Below are 15,920 nucleotides of genomic sequence, written 5' to 3'. Positions count from 1 at the left end.
GTGACCTTTGAAACTGTGGTCCCAGCTCTCTTCATGTCATTGACCAGCTCCTCCCTTGTAGTTCTGGGCTGATTCCTCACCTTTCTTATCAGTGATACCCCCACGAGGTGAGATCTTGCATGGAGCCCCAATCCGAGGGAGACTGACAGTCATCTTTAGCCTCTTCCATTTTCTAACAATTGCTCCAACAGTTGATCTATTTTCACCAAGCTGCTTGGCAATTGCCCTGTAGCCCTTTCCAGCCTTGTGGAGGTCCACAATTTTGTCTCCGGTATCTTTTGACAGCTCTTTGGTCTTGCCCATGGTAGTAGTTGGCATTTGACTGACTGTGGGTGGACAGTTGTCTTTAAAGAGCTCAGACAGGTGCAACTAAGTTAGATTAATGAGTGGAGTAGGAGGTGGATTTTTTAAAAGGCACAGTAACAGGTCTTTGAGAGCCAGAATTCTTGCCGTTTCTTAGGTGTTCAAATACTTATGTTCAGCAGTGCAAGACAAATAAATTCTTTAAAAATCATACAATGTGATTTCCTGAATTTTTTTTGTAAATTCTGTCTCTCAGAGTGGGAATGCACCTACAATGTGAATTTCAGACTCCTCCATGATTTCTAAGTGGGAGAACTTGCAAAATTGCAGGGTGTTCAAATACTTCTGTTCCTCACTGTCAGTGCTTCACAAGTGCCCTTTAAGCTACAACCAGTCACTAAAATCGTATACTGTATGCTTGTAACATGGTAATAAAAATTGCAAAACTGTATCAATCTTTTTATATCTGTAGCTTGCATTAGGAGCACCTGTGATCCTGCTATGAGGAACATTGTTCAGACACTTCCTGTTATGTGGTAACAGCGGTTTCAAATATTCTCCAGTGTTGTCACCCTGTAGCATACACTCCCTTAATTGGTGCCAACAAGTCCCCCTGGTGTATGCAGACACACACTGAGCATGAGTGGTCCACCAAAAGGCTGAAGATAGGAGGAAAAAAAAACCATGGCAAGTGTTTATGATACACAATTCTGTAGCAAAATACATTAAAAAGAATTGCTATAATATTGTCAGACATGTAGTATTTATTCTTTTGCAAAATGGTTTCACATGTGATACTATTACAGACATGAAATACTCATGGGACTATAACCTTAGCAACATTTTAAAATCTCACCTCACAGTCAATCATTAAAGATGCTTAGAAAACATGTACTGTATGGAGCATATCTATAAAGCAGTGAATGTGACATTTACCAGTCACTTAAGGTAAATTGCTCTGGTGGAAGAGTAAGTTATTGATTAACATGCAGTAATGTCACATTCACCAATTTATGAATAGTGTTGGGCTCCATGTTACTTACGTTCGACTTGAACGCTGGCTGTTCATGTGTTCGCCGAACACACGAATGGTAAAAGGTGTTCGGCGGGCTGTTCGCCCAAGCGTCCCACAATGCACTGCACTCTCAGTGCATTGTGAGAGCCATGATTGGCCAAAGCAATGCACCTGACCACAAGTCGGACATTGCTTTGGCCACGTCAGCGTCATCATGCCAATGCTGGACACCTTGATTGAAGATGGATTACAATGGAACTATTTTTTTGGCTTTTATTTTAAATTAGCCACTTCAAGTGCGGGCACTTTTACCCCCTTCCTGTCCAGGCCAATTTTCAGCTTTCAGTGCTATCACACTTTGAATGACAATTGCGCGGTCATGCAACACTGTACCCATATGAATTTAGCATTTTTTTGAGACAAAGCTTTATTTTGGTGGTATTTATTCACCACTGGGATTTTTATTTTTTTTGCTATGTAAATGAAAAAGTCCAAAAATTGAGAAAAAAATTTTCAAAATAATTTTTTCTTATAAAATTCTGCAAATAAATAATATTTCATCATAAATCTTGGCCAAAATTTATTTTGTTATCTTTTTAGTAAAAAGAAAAAAAAATAACCCAAATTAGTTTAGAACCAAAAATTATAATTTAACTTTTTTTTACATTTTTATTTTTATTTTTTTATATATTTTTTTCCCCCCCACATACTGTGATCCTAGCAGTACATTGTCACCATGGTGACACTGTACTACTTGTGGGGGGTGATGATTTTTTTTTTTTTTTTTTTAACACTGATTGCTTTTACACCCATAAAAGGCTGTAAAAGCAATTTCTCCTCTCTGGCTGCAGCCAATGAGAACTACTGTGTTAGCTGTAATTGGTCACACAGTTTGTCACATGGTACTAGGCTTTTTTGAATAGCCTTGTACCATGTGACCTCTGTGATCATTCACAGATTTCACACGTAGTAAGCAATGATGTCAGAAGTGACATCTTGCTTACTACTCTGCATGTGATCACCGATTGGCCAATCAGTGATCACATTATTATTATTATACAGTATTTATAAAGCGCCGATAGTTCGCTCAACGCTGTACATTACAAAAGGGGGACAGAACATGTAACAGAACAATAACAATACAATGCAAAACATGAGGGGTTTGAGGGCCCTGCTCTTTCGAGCTTACAATCTAGGAGGGAGGGGATGGTGGCACAGGAGGTGATAGCTGTGGGGGATTGAGTGGTAGGAAGAGTGGAGGAGGTCGGCAAGTTAGCAGGGGGTGGGGTAGGCTTCCCTGAAGAGATGGGTTTTCAGGGTGCGCCTAAAGGAGAGGAGAGTAGGTGATAATCTGATGGGTTGGGGCAGGGAGTTCCAGAGGATGGGTGACACCCTGGAGAAGTCCTGGAGGCGGGCATGGGAGGAGGAGACCAGGGAACTAGAGAGGAGGTCTTGTGAGGAGTGGAGCGTGCGTGCTGGGTGGTACTTGGATATTAGGTCAGTGATGTAGTTCGGGGCAGTGTGGTGGACAGCTTTGTAAGTCAGTGTTAGGATTTTGAATTTGATCCGTTGCGCAATCGGAAGACAGTGGAGGGATTGGCAGAGGGGGGTGGCGGAGATGGAGCGGTTGGAAAGGTGAATGAGTCTGGCTGCCGTATTCAGGATCGACTGAAGCGGGGATACCCGGCGGCGAGGCAGGCCAGTAAGGAGGGAGTTGCAGTAATCGAGTCATGATATGATGAGGGAGTGGATGAGCTGTTTAGTGGTTTCTGGGGTTAGGAACGTGCGGATTTTGGCGATGTTGCAGAGGTGGAGTCTGCACGAGCTTGTTAAAGATTGGACTTAGGGCTGGAAGGATAGGTTGGAGTCCAGAATGACACCAAGTACTCTGGCCTGCAGGGCGGGTTTGATGGTGGCGTTGTTGGACAAGTCAGTGGGGGGTGGTGTCCGGGCTGGGGGGAAAGACAAGAAACTCGGTCTTGGAGAGGTCCAGTTTAAGGAAGTGGAGCGACATCCAGTCAGATATGTCGCTCAGTAGGAGTGTGATTCAGGCAGAGACTGAGAGGGTGAGGTGGGGGGTTGAGAGATAGATTTGTGTGTCGTCAGCATATAGGTGGTAGTTGAAGCCGTGAGAGTGTATGAGTTAGACAAGGGAGGAGGTGTAGATGGAGAAGAGAAGGGGCCCGAGGACAGAGCCTTGAGGGACCCCAACAGAGAGGGGGAGGTGGTAGTATTATAGGTAACGCTGAAAGAGCGTTGTGACAGGTAGGATGAGAGCCAGGAGAGAGCAGAATCTCTGAGGCCGAGGGAGTGTAGTTTTTTTGAGGAGGAGGGGGTGGTTGACTGTGTCGAAGGCCGCAGAGAGGTCAAGGAGTAGGAGCAATGAATAGTGGCCATTAGCTTTGGTGGTTAGCAGGTCGTTGGAGAGTTTTGAGTAAGGCAGTTTCAGAGGTCCCGTTCGACGATCGGTGTTCCATTGTGTCCATTTATAAACGTTCACCCGACCCTGTATGGGAGGTGGGTAAAAGGACTTGACAAAACCGGTTTTGTTTCTTGTTCAATTAAAAGGACTTTTTCAAAAGACTGGTCTATTTTTACTGAGTTTAACCCTTTAGTGAATGGGTAGGGGTACAAGTACAAATTACTCATTCACAAGTGTGGGGGGGGGGGTGTTCACATCAGGGTGCCCCCTTATTTAAAAGGGGTAACCTGATCCTGATGTGAATGAGCCCCCCTGCCCGACAATCCCCACAACCTCCAGACCAGGCTTGTGGGGAAGAGGCCCTTGTCCCCATCAGTAAGGGAACGTGGCCTAGTAAGCAGGGGGAAGGGGGCGCTCGATCGCCCTCCTCCCTTCCCTGCCCGGATTTGCTCAGATCAGGTAGGAATTTGGGGGGGACCCCATGCTTTTTTGCTCCATTTTTGGCCATGGGGTTCACCTTAAACATCCTACCAGGACTGGAAGGGCTTTTAGGGGGAACCCCACACATAAAAAAAAAAAAGGTTTTTTCACTGTAGGATCCCTCCTAACTTTCCTGCTAGACCTAAAAAGGGTCTGGTATGGATCAGGGGGGACCCCACGCTGTTTTTTTTTTTCTTTCTTAAAAGTCAGTCCTGCTGCAGCAGGTTCTATACATTTGTACAGATGTCCAACTTTGCAGGTAGTTTAAGGGAACTCCCCAGGCATAATGAATTTTTTTTTCAATACTTTAAGCAATCAAAAATGATTGCCCCTTTAAAAAACTGGTACTTTTTGAAAAATGTTTTTTCATCGATTCATGTCCCTCAGGGCAGTACCCGAAGTCCCTATACCCCTTTATGGCCAATAACTTGCATATAAGGCTTCAAAATTGGCACTTTTGCATTTATAAGTTCGGGTTCCATAGACTTGCACAGAGTTTGAAGTTTGCGGTCGAAAGTTCATTAGGTTTGAACGTTCGACTACGAACTGAACACGAGGGTGTTTGGCCTATCACTATTTATGAACACATTACCCTTCATTTTTTATGAAGGCCAGTTTGGATATACCACTACACTGTGCTAAATACTAAAAGGCAACTCCATTAGATTTAGACTATTGGTAACATTTTTAATGCTTATTCTTGAATGCTTCATATGAAAAAGTAAACGTTTGAGTTTAAATACCTGAATAATCCACTTTTTTTGAAGGATTCTTTTGATGCTCAGTTTGTTCTTGATCACTGGAAAAAACATAGTGGTTTGCCATGATTAGATCTTCTATTGCAAGTTAAAAGAACAGGATTTTTGTCTTACTATAAAATCTTTCTTGGAGTTAATCAACAGGGTCAGGAGAAGTTTTGGGACAGAAGGCTGCCACCTAAAAGAAAATTCTACATTGGCAACAAAAAAAAGCATTAGCCAGTAGAATGAGGGGTGGGCAACACACCAAACTAGCAACAACTGGGGCTGCTTGCTGCTCAAAAAGCTGCCTGAATGTCCTTAAAGGCAAAGATTGTATCAGCTGAGGCTTAAACATCAACCACAAAGAGAAAAAAAAAAAAAAAAAAAAAAAAATAGATCCAGAATGCTGAAATGTCCAAGAATCACTTTCTGATCTAGCAGACTGTGCCGCAGGAAAAGTTAGAACCTTATCCTCAAGCAGATAAGCTTGACCGATAAGTTATATAAATACAAATATCCCCATTGCACCTAAATATAGAAAAATCCCACCCCCTTATTCAGGACTAGCCAGCACAAAATGTGACACACACAAAACATACAAAAAAAAAAAGAAAAAAAAAAAAAAAAAAAAAAAGTGCAGTGCACCCTATTAAAACCCCCCTAAAAATTATAACACAATCCTAAAAACACAAAAGACCCCCTAATCCTTACATGTATATGCAATCATAAAATACAAAAGCTGTGAGCAGCCCTATTAACAACTTGCCTACCAATGCAATTTTAACATTTATTACATACATGTCATACGATACTTGCACAGCAATTGTCAAACGCATATTTTAAAAGGAAAAAAAAAAAAATACACAAATAAATCTGTGCAAACAATATAATACCTAATTTTTGTGTACAATATAAAAGATTACGTTGCATAAAGTAAAGAGATACCAAATGGCAATATTTAAAATTGTGCATGCCTGTGAAATGGCGACAAGCTATGGCACCTAAAATTGTCCATAGGTAATGCTTCAAAGTCCTTCACAGGTTGTCCGTTTATAGTTAACCATGTATTATGGCCTTAGAAGTATTGCCCTAACTCAGTTATTCACAGAGATACCACACGTGTGATGCAATCACCATTTACATATGAGTACAGAACCGATGTGTAAGTTTGCCTTTGCATGTGAGCACAGTGGTACTGCCCCCTTGAGATGGCTTTATATAGACATCAGGGGTCCAATTAGAACCCTGATGTCTCCCCTCCAAAGCAGCTAACTATACACGATTTTTGTCAGAGGAGATTGGGGAACCACACTGATCACTTTAACAGAAGAAAAAAAACAAAAAAACAAAAAAAAAAAACTAGTCACCCGCTCTAAAAACCGGTATCAGGATCACGATTGCAGCTGTAGCCGCGATCCTAGTATAACTTGATGCCCAGGACGAATATACACATACGCTGCTTGGGAAGTGGTTAATATGATAAAAATATATCAAATTAGGTCCATCACATTGTTAATCCACAATTAAGTTCATGGCACTTAAAAGATTGATCAGGAGAAGCCAATGCATTTTGAGGGAGAGCTCAGAAATAAAATACAGAAAAGTGAAACAAGAGATGAATACACAAATAAAATCAAGGTTATTTATAGAGGAAACCTCGAAGTAGAAATTAAAATGGCTTTAAAATTAGTTGTGCCATTAATAGTTTAATGATCAATATTTAAAAAAATAATGTTTTATGTTAATAAAATCTAGTATAAAGAGCTCACTAATGCGAATAAGAAATTAGTGGCACCTACAGATGTCTGCAGAGGGCAACACATTTCCTTGTGGTGTGGGAAAATGCATGCTGTTGCACATGTTTCCACATCACAACTGGTGTGAACAAGCCCAAGATGTTATTATAGGCAAGGGAATGGGACTGACTTGGAGTTGTGCATGTAACTAGATCAATGGTGAGATTCACTTGGGAACGGTATAAGGTGACAGCCCCTATTCCACAAAAGTTGGGATGCCGTGTAAAATCTACATAAAAACAAAAATGCAATGATTTGCAAATCTCAAACCCATATTTTATTCACAATAGAAAACATATCAAATGTTTAAAAACTGAGAAAATTTACCATTTAAAAAAAAAAAAAAAAAAAAAAAAAAAAAAAAAGGGTAATTTTAAATTGATGGCAGCAACACATCTCTAAAAAGTTTGGACAGGGCATTAAAAAGCTGGCAACGTAAGTGGTACTAACAAAAGGATAAGCTAGAAGAACATTTTGCAACCAATTAGGTTAAAGGTGAACTTCTCCTTTAAGATGGTTAGAGGATCACCAACTTGTGAAAAGCTGCGTCTACAAATTGTCAAACAATCTCAGAATAATGTTCCTCAATGTAAAATTCCAATTTGAGTCATCATCTACAGCACATAATATCATCAAAGAATAAAGAGCTTCTCAAACTTCCTATCTGCAGAATCTATGAATGAACATCTTCTATTGGTAAAATTACATGTTTAAAAAGGTGAACCTACTGTGAAGCATGGGGGTGGCAACATCATGCTTTGGGGCTGTTTCTCCACAAAGGGACCAGGACAAATGATCCATGTGCAGGACAGAATGAATGGGACCATGTATCGTGAGATTTTGAGTGAAAACCTCCTTCCATCAGCAAGGGCATTGAAGATGAAACGTGGCTGGGTCTTCCAACATGACAATGATCCCAAACATACTGCCCGGGCAACGAAGGAGTGGCTTCGTAAGAAGCATTTCAAGGTCCTGGAGTGGCCTAGCCAGTCTCCAGATCTCAACCCCATAGAAAACCTTTGGAGGGAGTTGAAAGTCCGTGTTGCCCAGCGACAGCCCCAAAACATCACTGCTCTAGAGATCTGCATGGAGGAATAGGCCAACATACCAGCAACAGTGTGTGCCAACCTTGTGAAGACTTACAGGAAACGTTTGACCTCTGTCATTGCCAACAAAGGATATATAACAAAGTATTGAGATGAACTTTTGATATTGACCAAATACTTATTTTCCACCATAATTTGCAAATAAATTCTTTCCAATCAGCCAATGTGATCGTCTGGATTTTTTTTTCTCATTTTGTCTCTCATAGTTGAGGTCTACCTATGATGCCAATTACAGGCCTCTCATCTTTTTAAGTGGGAGAACTTGCACAATTGGTGGCTGACTAAATACTTTTTTTCCCCACTGTATATAGATTTACGTAGAATTTACTTTGATTGCCTATCACATTTCTTGAGGTGCTAAAATGCCAGGGCAGTACAACCCCCCCCCCCCCCCATGCCCCTTTTTGAAAAGTAGACACCAAGGATTTTGCAGAGAGGCATGCTGAGTCCATGAAACATTTTATTTTTTCCCACAAATTTCTTGAATTACTTTTTTTTCCACATAGTTGTCACTTTAATGATATATTGCTCATGCATGCCATGAGTATATGTGGAATAACACCCCAAAACACATTCATCTACTTCTTACGAGTATGGGGATACCACATGTGAGAGACTTTTTGGCAGCCTAGCTACATACAAGCCCCCAAAATTCAATGACCACCTCCAGGCTTTCAAAAGGGCATATTTCCTCATATCACTTCCCCACTACCTATCACCGTTTCGGAGGCCCTAAAATGCCAGGATAGCACAAACACCCCAAGGAATTTGATAAGAGGCATGGCGAGTATTTTACAGATATCATTTTTGTCACAGGGTTTTGAAAAAGAAAAAAAAAATTGTTTTTCCTTAGTTCTCCAAACACAGGTGGCAACAAAATCAGATCTGCAAAACACTCACCATGCCTCTTAGCAATACCTTGAAGTGTCTACTTTGCAAAAAAGGGGTCATTTGGAGGGGTTACTTCTACTATCCTGGCATTTCAGGGCACACATTGGAAGCTTATGCCACATCACCCACTCTTGAAGACCAAGCCTTTTCTGACACTTTTTGTTAACATAAAAAAAAAAAAACAAAAAACTTTTTTTGCTAGAAAATTACTTTGAACCCCCAAACATTATAGATTTTTTTTTTTTTTTTTTAAAGCAGAGGCCCTAGAGAATAAAACTGTGGGTGTTGAATTTTTTTTACGTCACACAGTATTTGTGCAGCAATTTTTCAAACACAAATCTTTTGGGAAAAATACAATTTTTAGAATGTTAATGCACAAAAACACAAAAATATAAAAAAAGGATGATGTTACTTTGAGTAAATAGATACCAAACATGACATGCTTTAAAATTGCGCATGTCCATACAATGGCAACAAAGTACATACATTTTTATTATAGATAGGCGACACTTTACAAGCCTTTACAGGTCATCAATTTATATTTACACAGGACATCTAGAGCTAGAATTACTGCCCTTGATCTGACGTTTGTGGCGATACCTCACATGCATGGTGCAACCGCTGTTTACATACCAGCACGAGGTAAATGATTGCGCATGCAGGTGCGTGTGCACGCAGGGAGGCAAGGGTGTTTTTTATTTTTTTTTAAGTTATTGATTTTTTAAATTTTTACACTGTCTTTCATTTTTTTTTTTATCAGATTTAATGCTATCACAGGGAAAGCAAATATCCCCTATAACTTCAATGGGCATGGTCATATACAGTCAGGTCCATAAATATTGGGACATCAACACAATTCTAACATTTTTGGCTCTATACACCACCGCAAAGGATTTGAAATGAAACGAACAAGATGTGCTTTAACTGCAGACTGTCAGCTTTAATTTGAGGGTATTTACATCCAAATCTAGTGAACGGTGTAGGAATTACAACAGTTTGCATATGTGCCTCCCACTTGTTAAGGGACCAAAAGTAATAGGACAGAATAATAATCATAAATCAAACTTTCACTTTTTAATACTTGGTTGCAAATCCTTTGCAGTCAATTACAGCCTGAAGTCTGGACCGCATAGACATCACCAGATGCTGGGTTTCATCCCTGGTGATGCTCTGCCAGGCCTCCACTGCAACAGTCTTCAGTTCCTGCTTGTTCTTGGGGCATGTTCCCTTCAGTTTTGTCTTCAGCAAGTGAAATGCATGCTCAATTGGATTCAGGTCAGGTGATTGACTCGGCCATTGCATAACATTCCACTTCTTTCCCTTAAAAAACTCTTTGGTTGCTTTTGCAGTATGCTTTGGGTCATTGTCCATCTGCACTGTGAAGCGGCGTCCAATGAGTTCTGAAGCATCTGGCTGAATATGAGCAGATAATATTGTCCGAAACACTTCAGAATTCATCCTGCTGCTTTTGTCAGCAGTCACATCATCAATAAATACAAGAGCACCAGTTCAATTGGCAGCCATACATGCCCACGCCATGACACTACCACCACCATGCTTCACTGATGAGGTGGTATGCTTAGGATCATGAGCAGTTCCTTTCCTTCTCCATACTCTTCTCTTCCCATCACTCTGGTACAAGTTGATCTTGGTCTCATCTGTCCATAGGATGTTGTTCCAGAACTGTGAAGGCTTTTTTAGATGTCATTTGGCAAACTCTAATCTGGCCTTCCAGTTTTTGAGGCTCACCAATGGTTTACATCTTGTGGTGAACCCTCTGTATTCACTCTGGTGAAGTCTTCTCTTGATTGTTGACTTTGACACACATACACCTACCTCCTGGAGAGTGTTCTTGATCTGGCCAACTGGTGTGAAGGGTTTTTCTTCATCAGGGAAAGAATTCTTTGGTCATCCACCACAGTTTTTCGTGGTCTTTTGGTTTTGCTGAGCATTCCTTCTTTTTAAGAATGTTCCAAACAGTTGTTTTGGCCATGCCTAATGTTTTTGCTCTCTGATGGGTTGGTTTTGTTTTTCCAGCCTAATGATTGCTGGCTTCACTGATAGTGACAGCTCTTTGGATCTCATCTTGACAGTGGACAGCAAGAGATTCCAAATGCAAATAGCACACTTGAAATGAACTCTGGACCTTTTATCTGCTCATTGTAATTGGGATAATGAGGGAATAACACACACCTGGCCATGGAACAGCTGAGAAGCCAATTGTCCCATTACTTTTGGTCCCTTAACAAGTGGGAGGCACATATGCAAACTGTTGTAATTCCTACACCGTTCACCTGATTTGGATGTAAATACCCTCAAATTAAAGCCGACAGTCTGCAATTAAAGCACATCTTGTTCGTTTCATTTCAAATCCATTGTGGTGGTGTATACAGCCAAAAATGTTAGAGTTGTGTCGATGTCCCAATATTTATGGATCTGACTGTATTCTTTTTTGAGAAATCTGGGGTCTATCAGGCTATGGATATCTCCTGTGCCCTTACATTATCTAATCTCACCAAGATTGGTGTGATCAGATGCTTTCCCAATTTACAATTGGTGCTGTTTATATCTTGCGAAACTGAAGTGAAGAAATGCTTGTAGCTTCTGGTCTAGAGAGATGTTTGGAGCCATTCTGGTCAGCCAGCGGAGCTGCCGGCTGCTTTCTCAGATTCCCCAAGCAAACTGTGGAAGGGGGGGGTTGGGGTTTGTGGTGTCCCTTCCCGCTGCTCATAAAAACAATTCAGCAGCTAAAAATTGGACACTTGGATTGCTTTTATATGAAAGACGACCGCCAGCTAAAAAAAAAAAAAAAAAAAAAAGAAGTACTAGAATGATGCCTGTAGCTGCAGGCATCATCCCGGTACAATCACTCAAAGTCCAGCAATGCACCAGTACATTGCTGGTCCATGTTGGCCATATATGTAACAGAGAACACAGGCATACGATGAATTGGCTCTGTGGATCAACATGACTGCAATTATTTTTTTTCTGTAATGCCCATGTTGAGGGTTAGGCCCAAAAGAGTTTTAAACTCAGAAACCATGATAGGTTTCCATGCGAATTGTCTGAACAGAGCTGAATTTGGGTGGGCGGCCATGTATTGTGCGTATAAATTGCCTAGGCCCACAATCAACTGGTACAAATCTTCTGTGAAAAACAGCAGAGGGGCTAAACACTAGAGCTGGCAGCGAACAGGGCCGATCCTGCTAACTCTGCGTTGTTGTGGACACTATACAAAAAAGGAGGCACTAGTATAGTTCTGTACCTGATCAATATCTTGATCCATACAAACACTATACTAGTAATGGCGGTGATCAGCAGCCTATAGCATGAGTGCGATAGTGAGGGCAAATTAACGCTAGTTGACCCTTGCTGGGTGGGGCGCTTACTGACCCGGATGTTATCTGATGTCGCTAGTGGCAGTAATACAGTGATCAGTGAAAAATTCTATATACTGACACTGTACTAATGGCACTGGGTGGGTGGTGGGGCAATCAAAAGAGTTAAATGTGCTAATCCAACATGTGTAAAATGTAGTGGTGCTTTTACTAGGTGCCGTGTTCTCTTCTCTCCCTGGACTTTGCCAAGAGCTGCTGCTCGCCCGCAAAATGTGGGTAAGTGGTCAGCATGTAGTACAAAAAAACAAAACAAAACAAAAAAAAAAACAAACAGAATTACTATTTTTTTTAAAACTATTATTTTTTGAAAAAATATTTATCAGAATAGTACAATGATACCATAGTAACACTGTACTACTGTGGGGGGATGATCATGGATTTTTTTTTTTTTTTTACACTTTGCAGCTGAAATAAAGATCATTTCTCCTGCAACGCTTGTTGTCAGAACCGAATTCATTCATGAACTGTCATGCATGAGTTACGTTTTGAAAGCTCAGGATAGTGAGCTGCGATTAGCTGGAGCTGGTCACATGGTACAGGGTGTATCATGTGACAGCTGAGGGCCAATCACAGCTCACTAGGAAGAGAAGCAGAGCTGTTATGAATGAGATTGATTCACAACAGCTTTGCTTACATAGTGAACATATGATCGACTGGCGATCAAATGAACACCGGGTCCCATTCAGTTAGTACAGCCAGAGCGACGTACGAGTATATCGCTTTGCCTGTAGCTGCCGCTCTGCCACAGTACATTGCAAGCGGTTGGGAAACGGTTAATATAACAAAAAGTGATGGCCTGCTTCTCTTCAACAATATCCGTCGCCCCATCCCTAGTCTCATATGCCCATAAACAGATTCTTCATACAAAAAAAGACACTAACTTGCATTTTAAAGCAATAACTATCGAGGTTTTAATAAAGTAGATATTAGACAACCACGATTAGACTTCGTTCCATCACATTCGTACTGCCAGTAAAACGATAAATAAGAATAAACTGCTTCACAATGGTTAGAACAGTAAAAAATTACATAAAATTTGATTAATTCTTACTTCTGCTGCTCTGTCTCATTGTCACTTAAAACAACAGAAGTTAAGCTGCATTCACTCTGATTTTGCATAGAATTTTTTTCTGTGTGGGATGTTGAAGTTTCCTCAGCGACTTTGGATTTGGGAAGCTGTAATGAAAAAAAATTGAGTAATCAATGCACACAATACAATTTACTTTATAAAACAATAAATGCATGAAAATATTGAACTTCAAGTACAGTGCATGTTTACCTAGGGTGGACAACACCTGTATTTGCTAGTTTAATTTAGGAACCACTTGATAGCTTAACTGCTTGCCGATCGCCCGCAATGTACTGTGGACGGGCAGCAGCTACAGGCAAAGCGGTGTACGGCTCCATACCCACGAACGCTGTGTCCAGATTCATAACAGCTCTGCTTCTCTTCCAGATGAGGTGTAATTGGCCCACAGCTCTCACATAATACATGGGGCCAATCACAGCACCCTGTACCATGTGACCAGCTCTAGCCAATCACAGATTACTATTATATTGAACTGTCATGAATTTAGCACTCTGACAGTTCAAAGCAAGCTTTGCATTGCAATAATCCTGATTTGCTCTTGCAAAAGTATGGAAAAAAAACAAACAAGAAAAAAACCTTGATCACACCCCCATAGTAGTACTATGTTACTACGGTAATACTGTATTATTCTGATAAAAGTATTTAAAGAAAAAAAAAAAAAAAGTAAAACAAAAATAAATGAAATACTGTGTTGTATATTGAGAATGTTTTAAAACAATTTTTAAAGGGTTTTTTATTTTTTTAACCACTTGGTCCAGGGAGAGAAGAGAAGAGAACACTGCACTGTAGTAAAAACACATTTTACACACACATGCCATTATTAAACTGTCAGTATATAGAATTTTCACTTAATACTGTACTACTGCCACTAGTGACATCAGATAGGGTCTGTTAGCATCCTTGCCAGCCAGGGTCAGCTAGCATTCGATTACCCGCACATTATAGGTTGCTGACCACCGCCATTACTAGTATAGTGATTGTACGGATCAATATATTGATCACAAAACAGAACTATATTAATGCCTCCTTTGTATAGTGTCCTCAAAAATGCAGTGTTAGCAGGATCGGCCCCGTTCGCTGCCAGCACTAGCATTTAGCCCCTCCACTGTTTTTCATAGAAGATTTGTATCAATTGATTGCGGGCCAAAGCAATTTACACACACACCAATCACCACCAACCCAAATTCAGATCCTGCCAGACAGACAATGAACATGGAAATCTATCACAATTTGGGAATTTAAAAATTTTTGGGCCTAACCTTTAACATGGGCCTTACAAAAAAATGAATGAATTGCAGTCATTAGTCCACAGAACATATGCCTATGTTCTGCTGTTACATACCGTATATGTCCAACAAGGACCAGCAACATACTGGTACATTGCTGGACTTTGTGGCTATACCGGGATGATGCCTGCAGCTACAGGCATCATCTTGGTATTGTTTTTTTTTTTTTCAGCTGATGGTCAACTTTCATGTAAAAAGCAATCCTAGTGGCTAATTAGCTGCTGGATCATTTTTACAAGCAGCAGAAGGGACATCCCCCAACGGCTTTCTTTGGCTCTCCCATTCCACAGGGGAATCAGATAATGCATCTGGCAGTTCCGCCAGCTGACCATAGAGCTGATCGGAGAAGAGAATGGCTCCAGTCATCTCAGGGTGTGGAAATTTTTTGAAAAAAAAAAAAAAAAAAAAAAAAAAAAAAAACTACTTCTCCAGGTACTAAATCTGGGCCACAATCTACTTGTCCCTCATGACAATCTATTTGTCCAGATTACAAAAAAAATATAATCAAAACCGTATTTAAATTGGAGGCGATATTAGGAATGTCTGGGGCTTTTAAAAACAAGAGGCTTTATGGCGACTTAACGGGTAATATTTTTAACATTTCGCTGTTTAACGCCTCCTCCTCTCCCTGCCTGTCTCCAGCACCGTACCCAGGGACTAGAGAGACCTTGCAGTGAGATGAAAAATGAATGTCTGCTCGTCAAAAAAAAAAAAAAAAGAAGGGGGTGGGGTGGGGGGGTGCTGGTGGCAGGTTCAGGGTTCACACTTTATCCCTTTTGCTGCCAGAGCCGTTTTTGCACATTTAAAAAATAATTTTAGGCCTGAAGATTACATAAAACCCCCAAACATTATTTCCTGAAAGCAGAGATCCTAGAGAATTTATGATGGTGTTTATTGGATATTTTTTTGTAACCGCAAGTAGAAAATATCTTTTCAAAATTTTCCTTCATATCACAAAAATGAAAACCCAGTAGTGATAAAATACCACCAAAAGAAAGCTCTATTTGTGTGTAAAAAAAAAGACACAAATTTAATTTGGGTACAGCGCTGCATGACTGCACAATTACCAGTTGAAATAGCGCAGTGCTGCATAGCAAAAAATGGCCTGGTCATAAAGGGTGGGGGGAGAGAGGGAATCTTATGGAGGGGCAAGTGGTTAAAGAAATCAGGTAAAACATGCTTAAAAGCATCTCCAGGCAAACTTGTTCTCCATTTTGTCCCACCTACCTACACCCAATTACTTACAATGTTTAAAAAACAAACAAAAAAACCCCCCAAAAATACCACACACAGCACTGTACCCAAATTAAATTTATGTCCTTTTTTTTTTTTTTTTTTTTTACACACAAATAGAGCTCTCTTTTGGTGGTATTTCTACTTCCCCAAGTTCACA

At 40.4% G+C, this 15,920-nt stretch overlaps 1 protein-coding gene across 1 annotated transcript in view; it reads right to left on the bottom strand.

Annotated features, from left to right (window-relative positions):
- ATF7IP2 (activating transcription factor 7 interacting protein 2) overlaps positions 1–15,920 on the bottom strand; it is a 96,399-nt gene that overhangs the window by 30,461 nt on the left and 50,018 nt on the right. The window contains exons 6-7 of the mRNA XM_089678230.1: positions 13,203–13,327; positions 4,964–5,019 (exon numbers count right to left, since the gene is read on the bottom strand). Of these exons, the coding sequence (XP_089534356.1) occupies positions 4,964–5,019; positions 13,203–13,327 (181 nt within the window). The remainder of the gene's footprint in view (positions 1–4,963; positions 5,020–13,202; positions 13,328–15,920) is intronic.

This window comes from Staurois parvus, unplaced genomic scaffold (assembly GCF_062004578.1).
Source record: "Staurois parvus isolate SC_StPar_1 unplaced genomic scaffold, SC_StPar_1.0 ptg000200l, whole genome shotgun sequence".
In the NCBI taxonomy this organism is placed as follows: Eukaryota; Metazoa; Chordata; class Amphibia; order Anura; family Ranidae; genus Staurois; species Staurois parvus.
The sequence above is the reverse complement of the archived record's forward strand: the minus strand, read 5'-3'. Positions and strand labels throughout refer to the sequence as shown.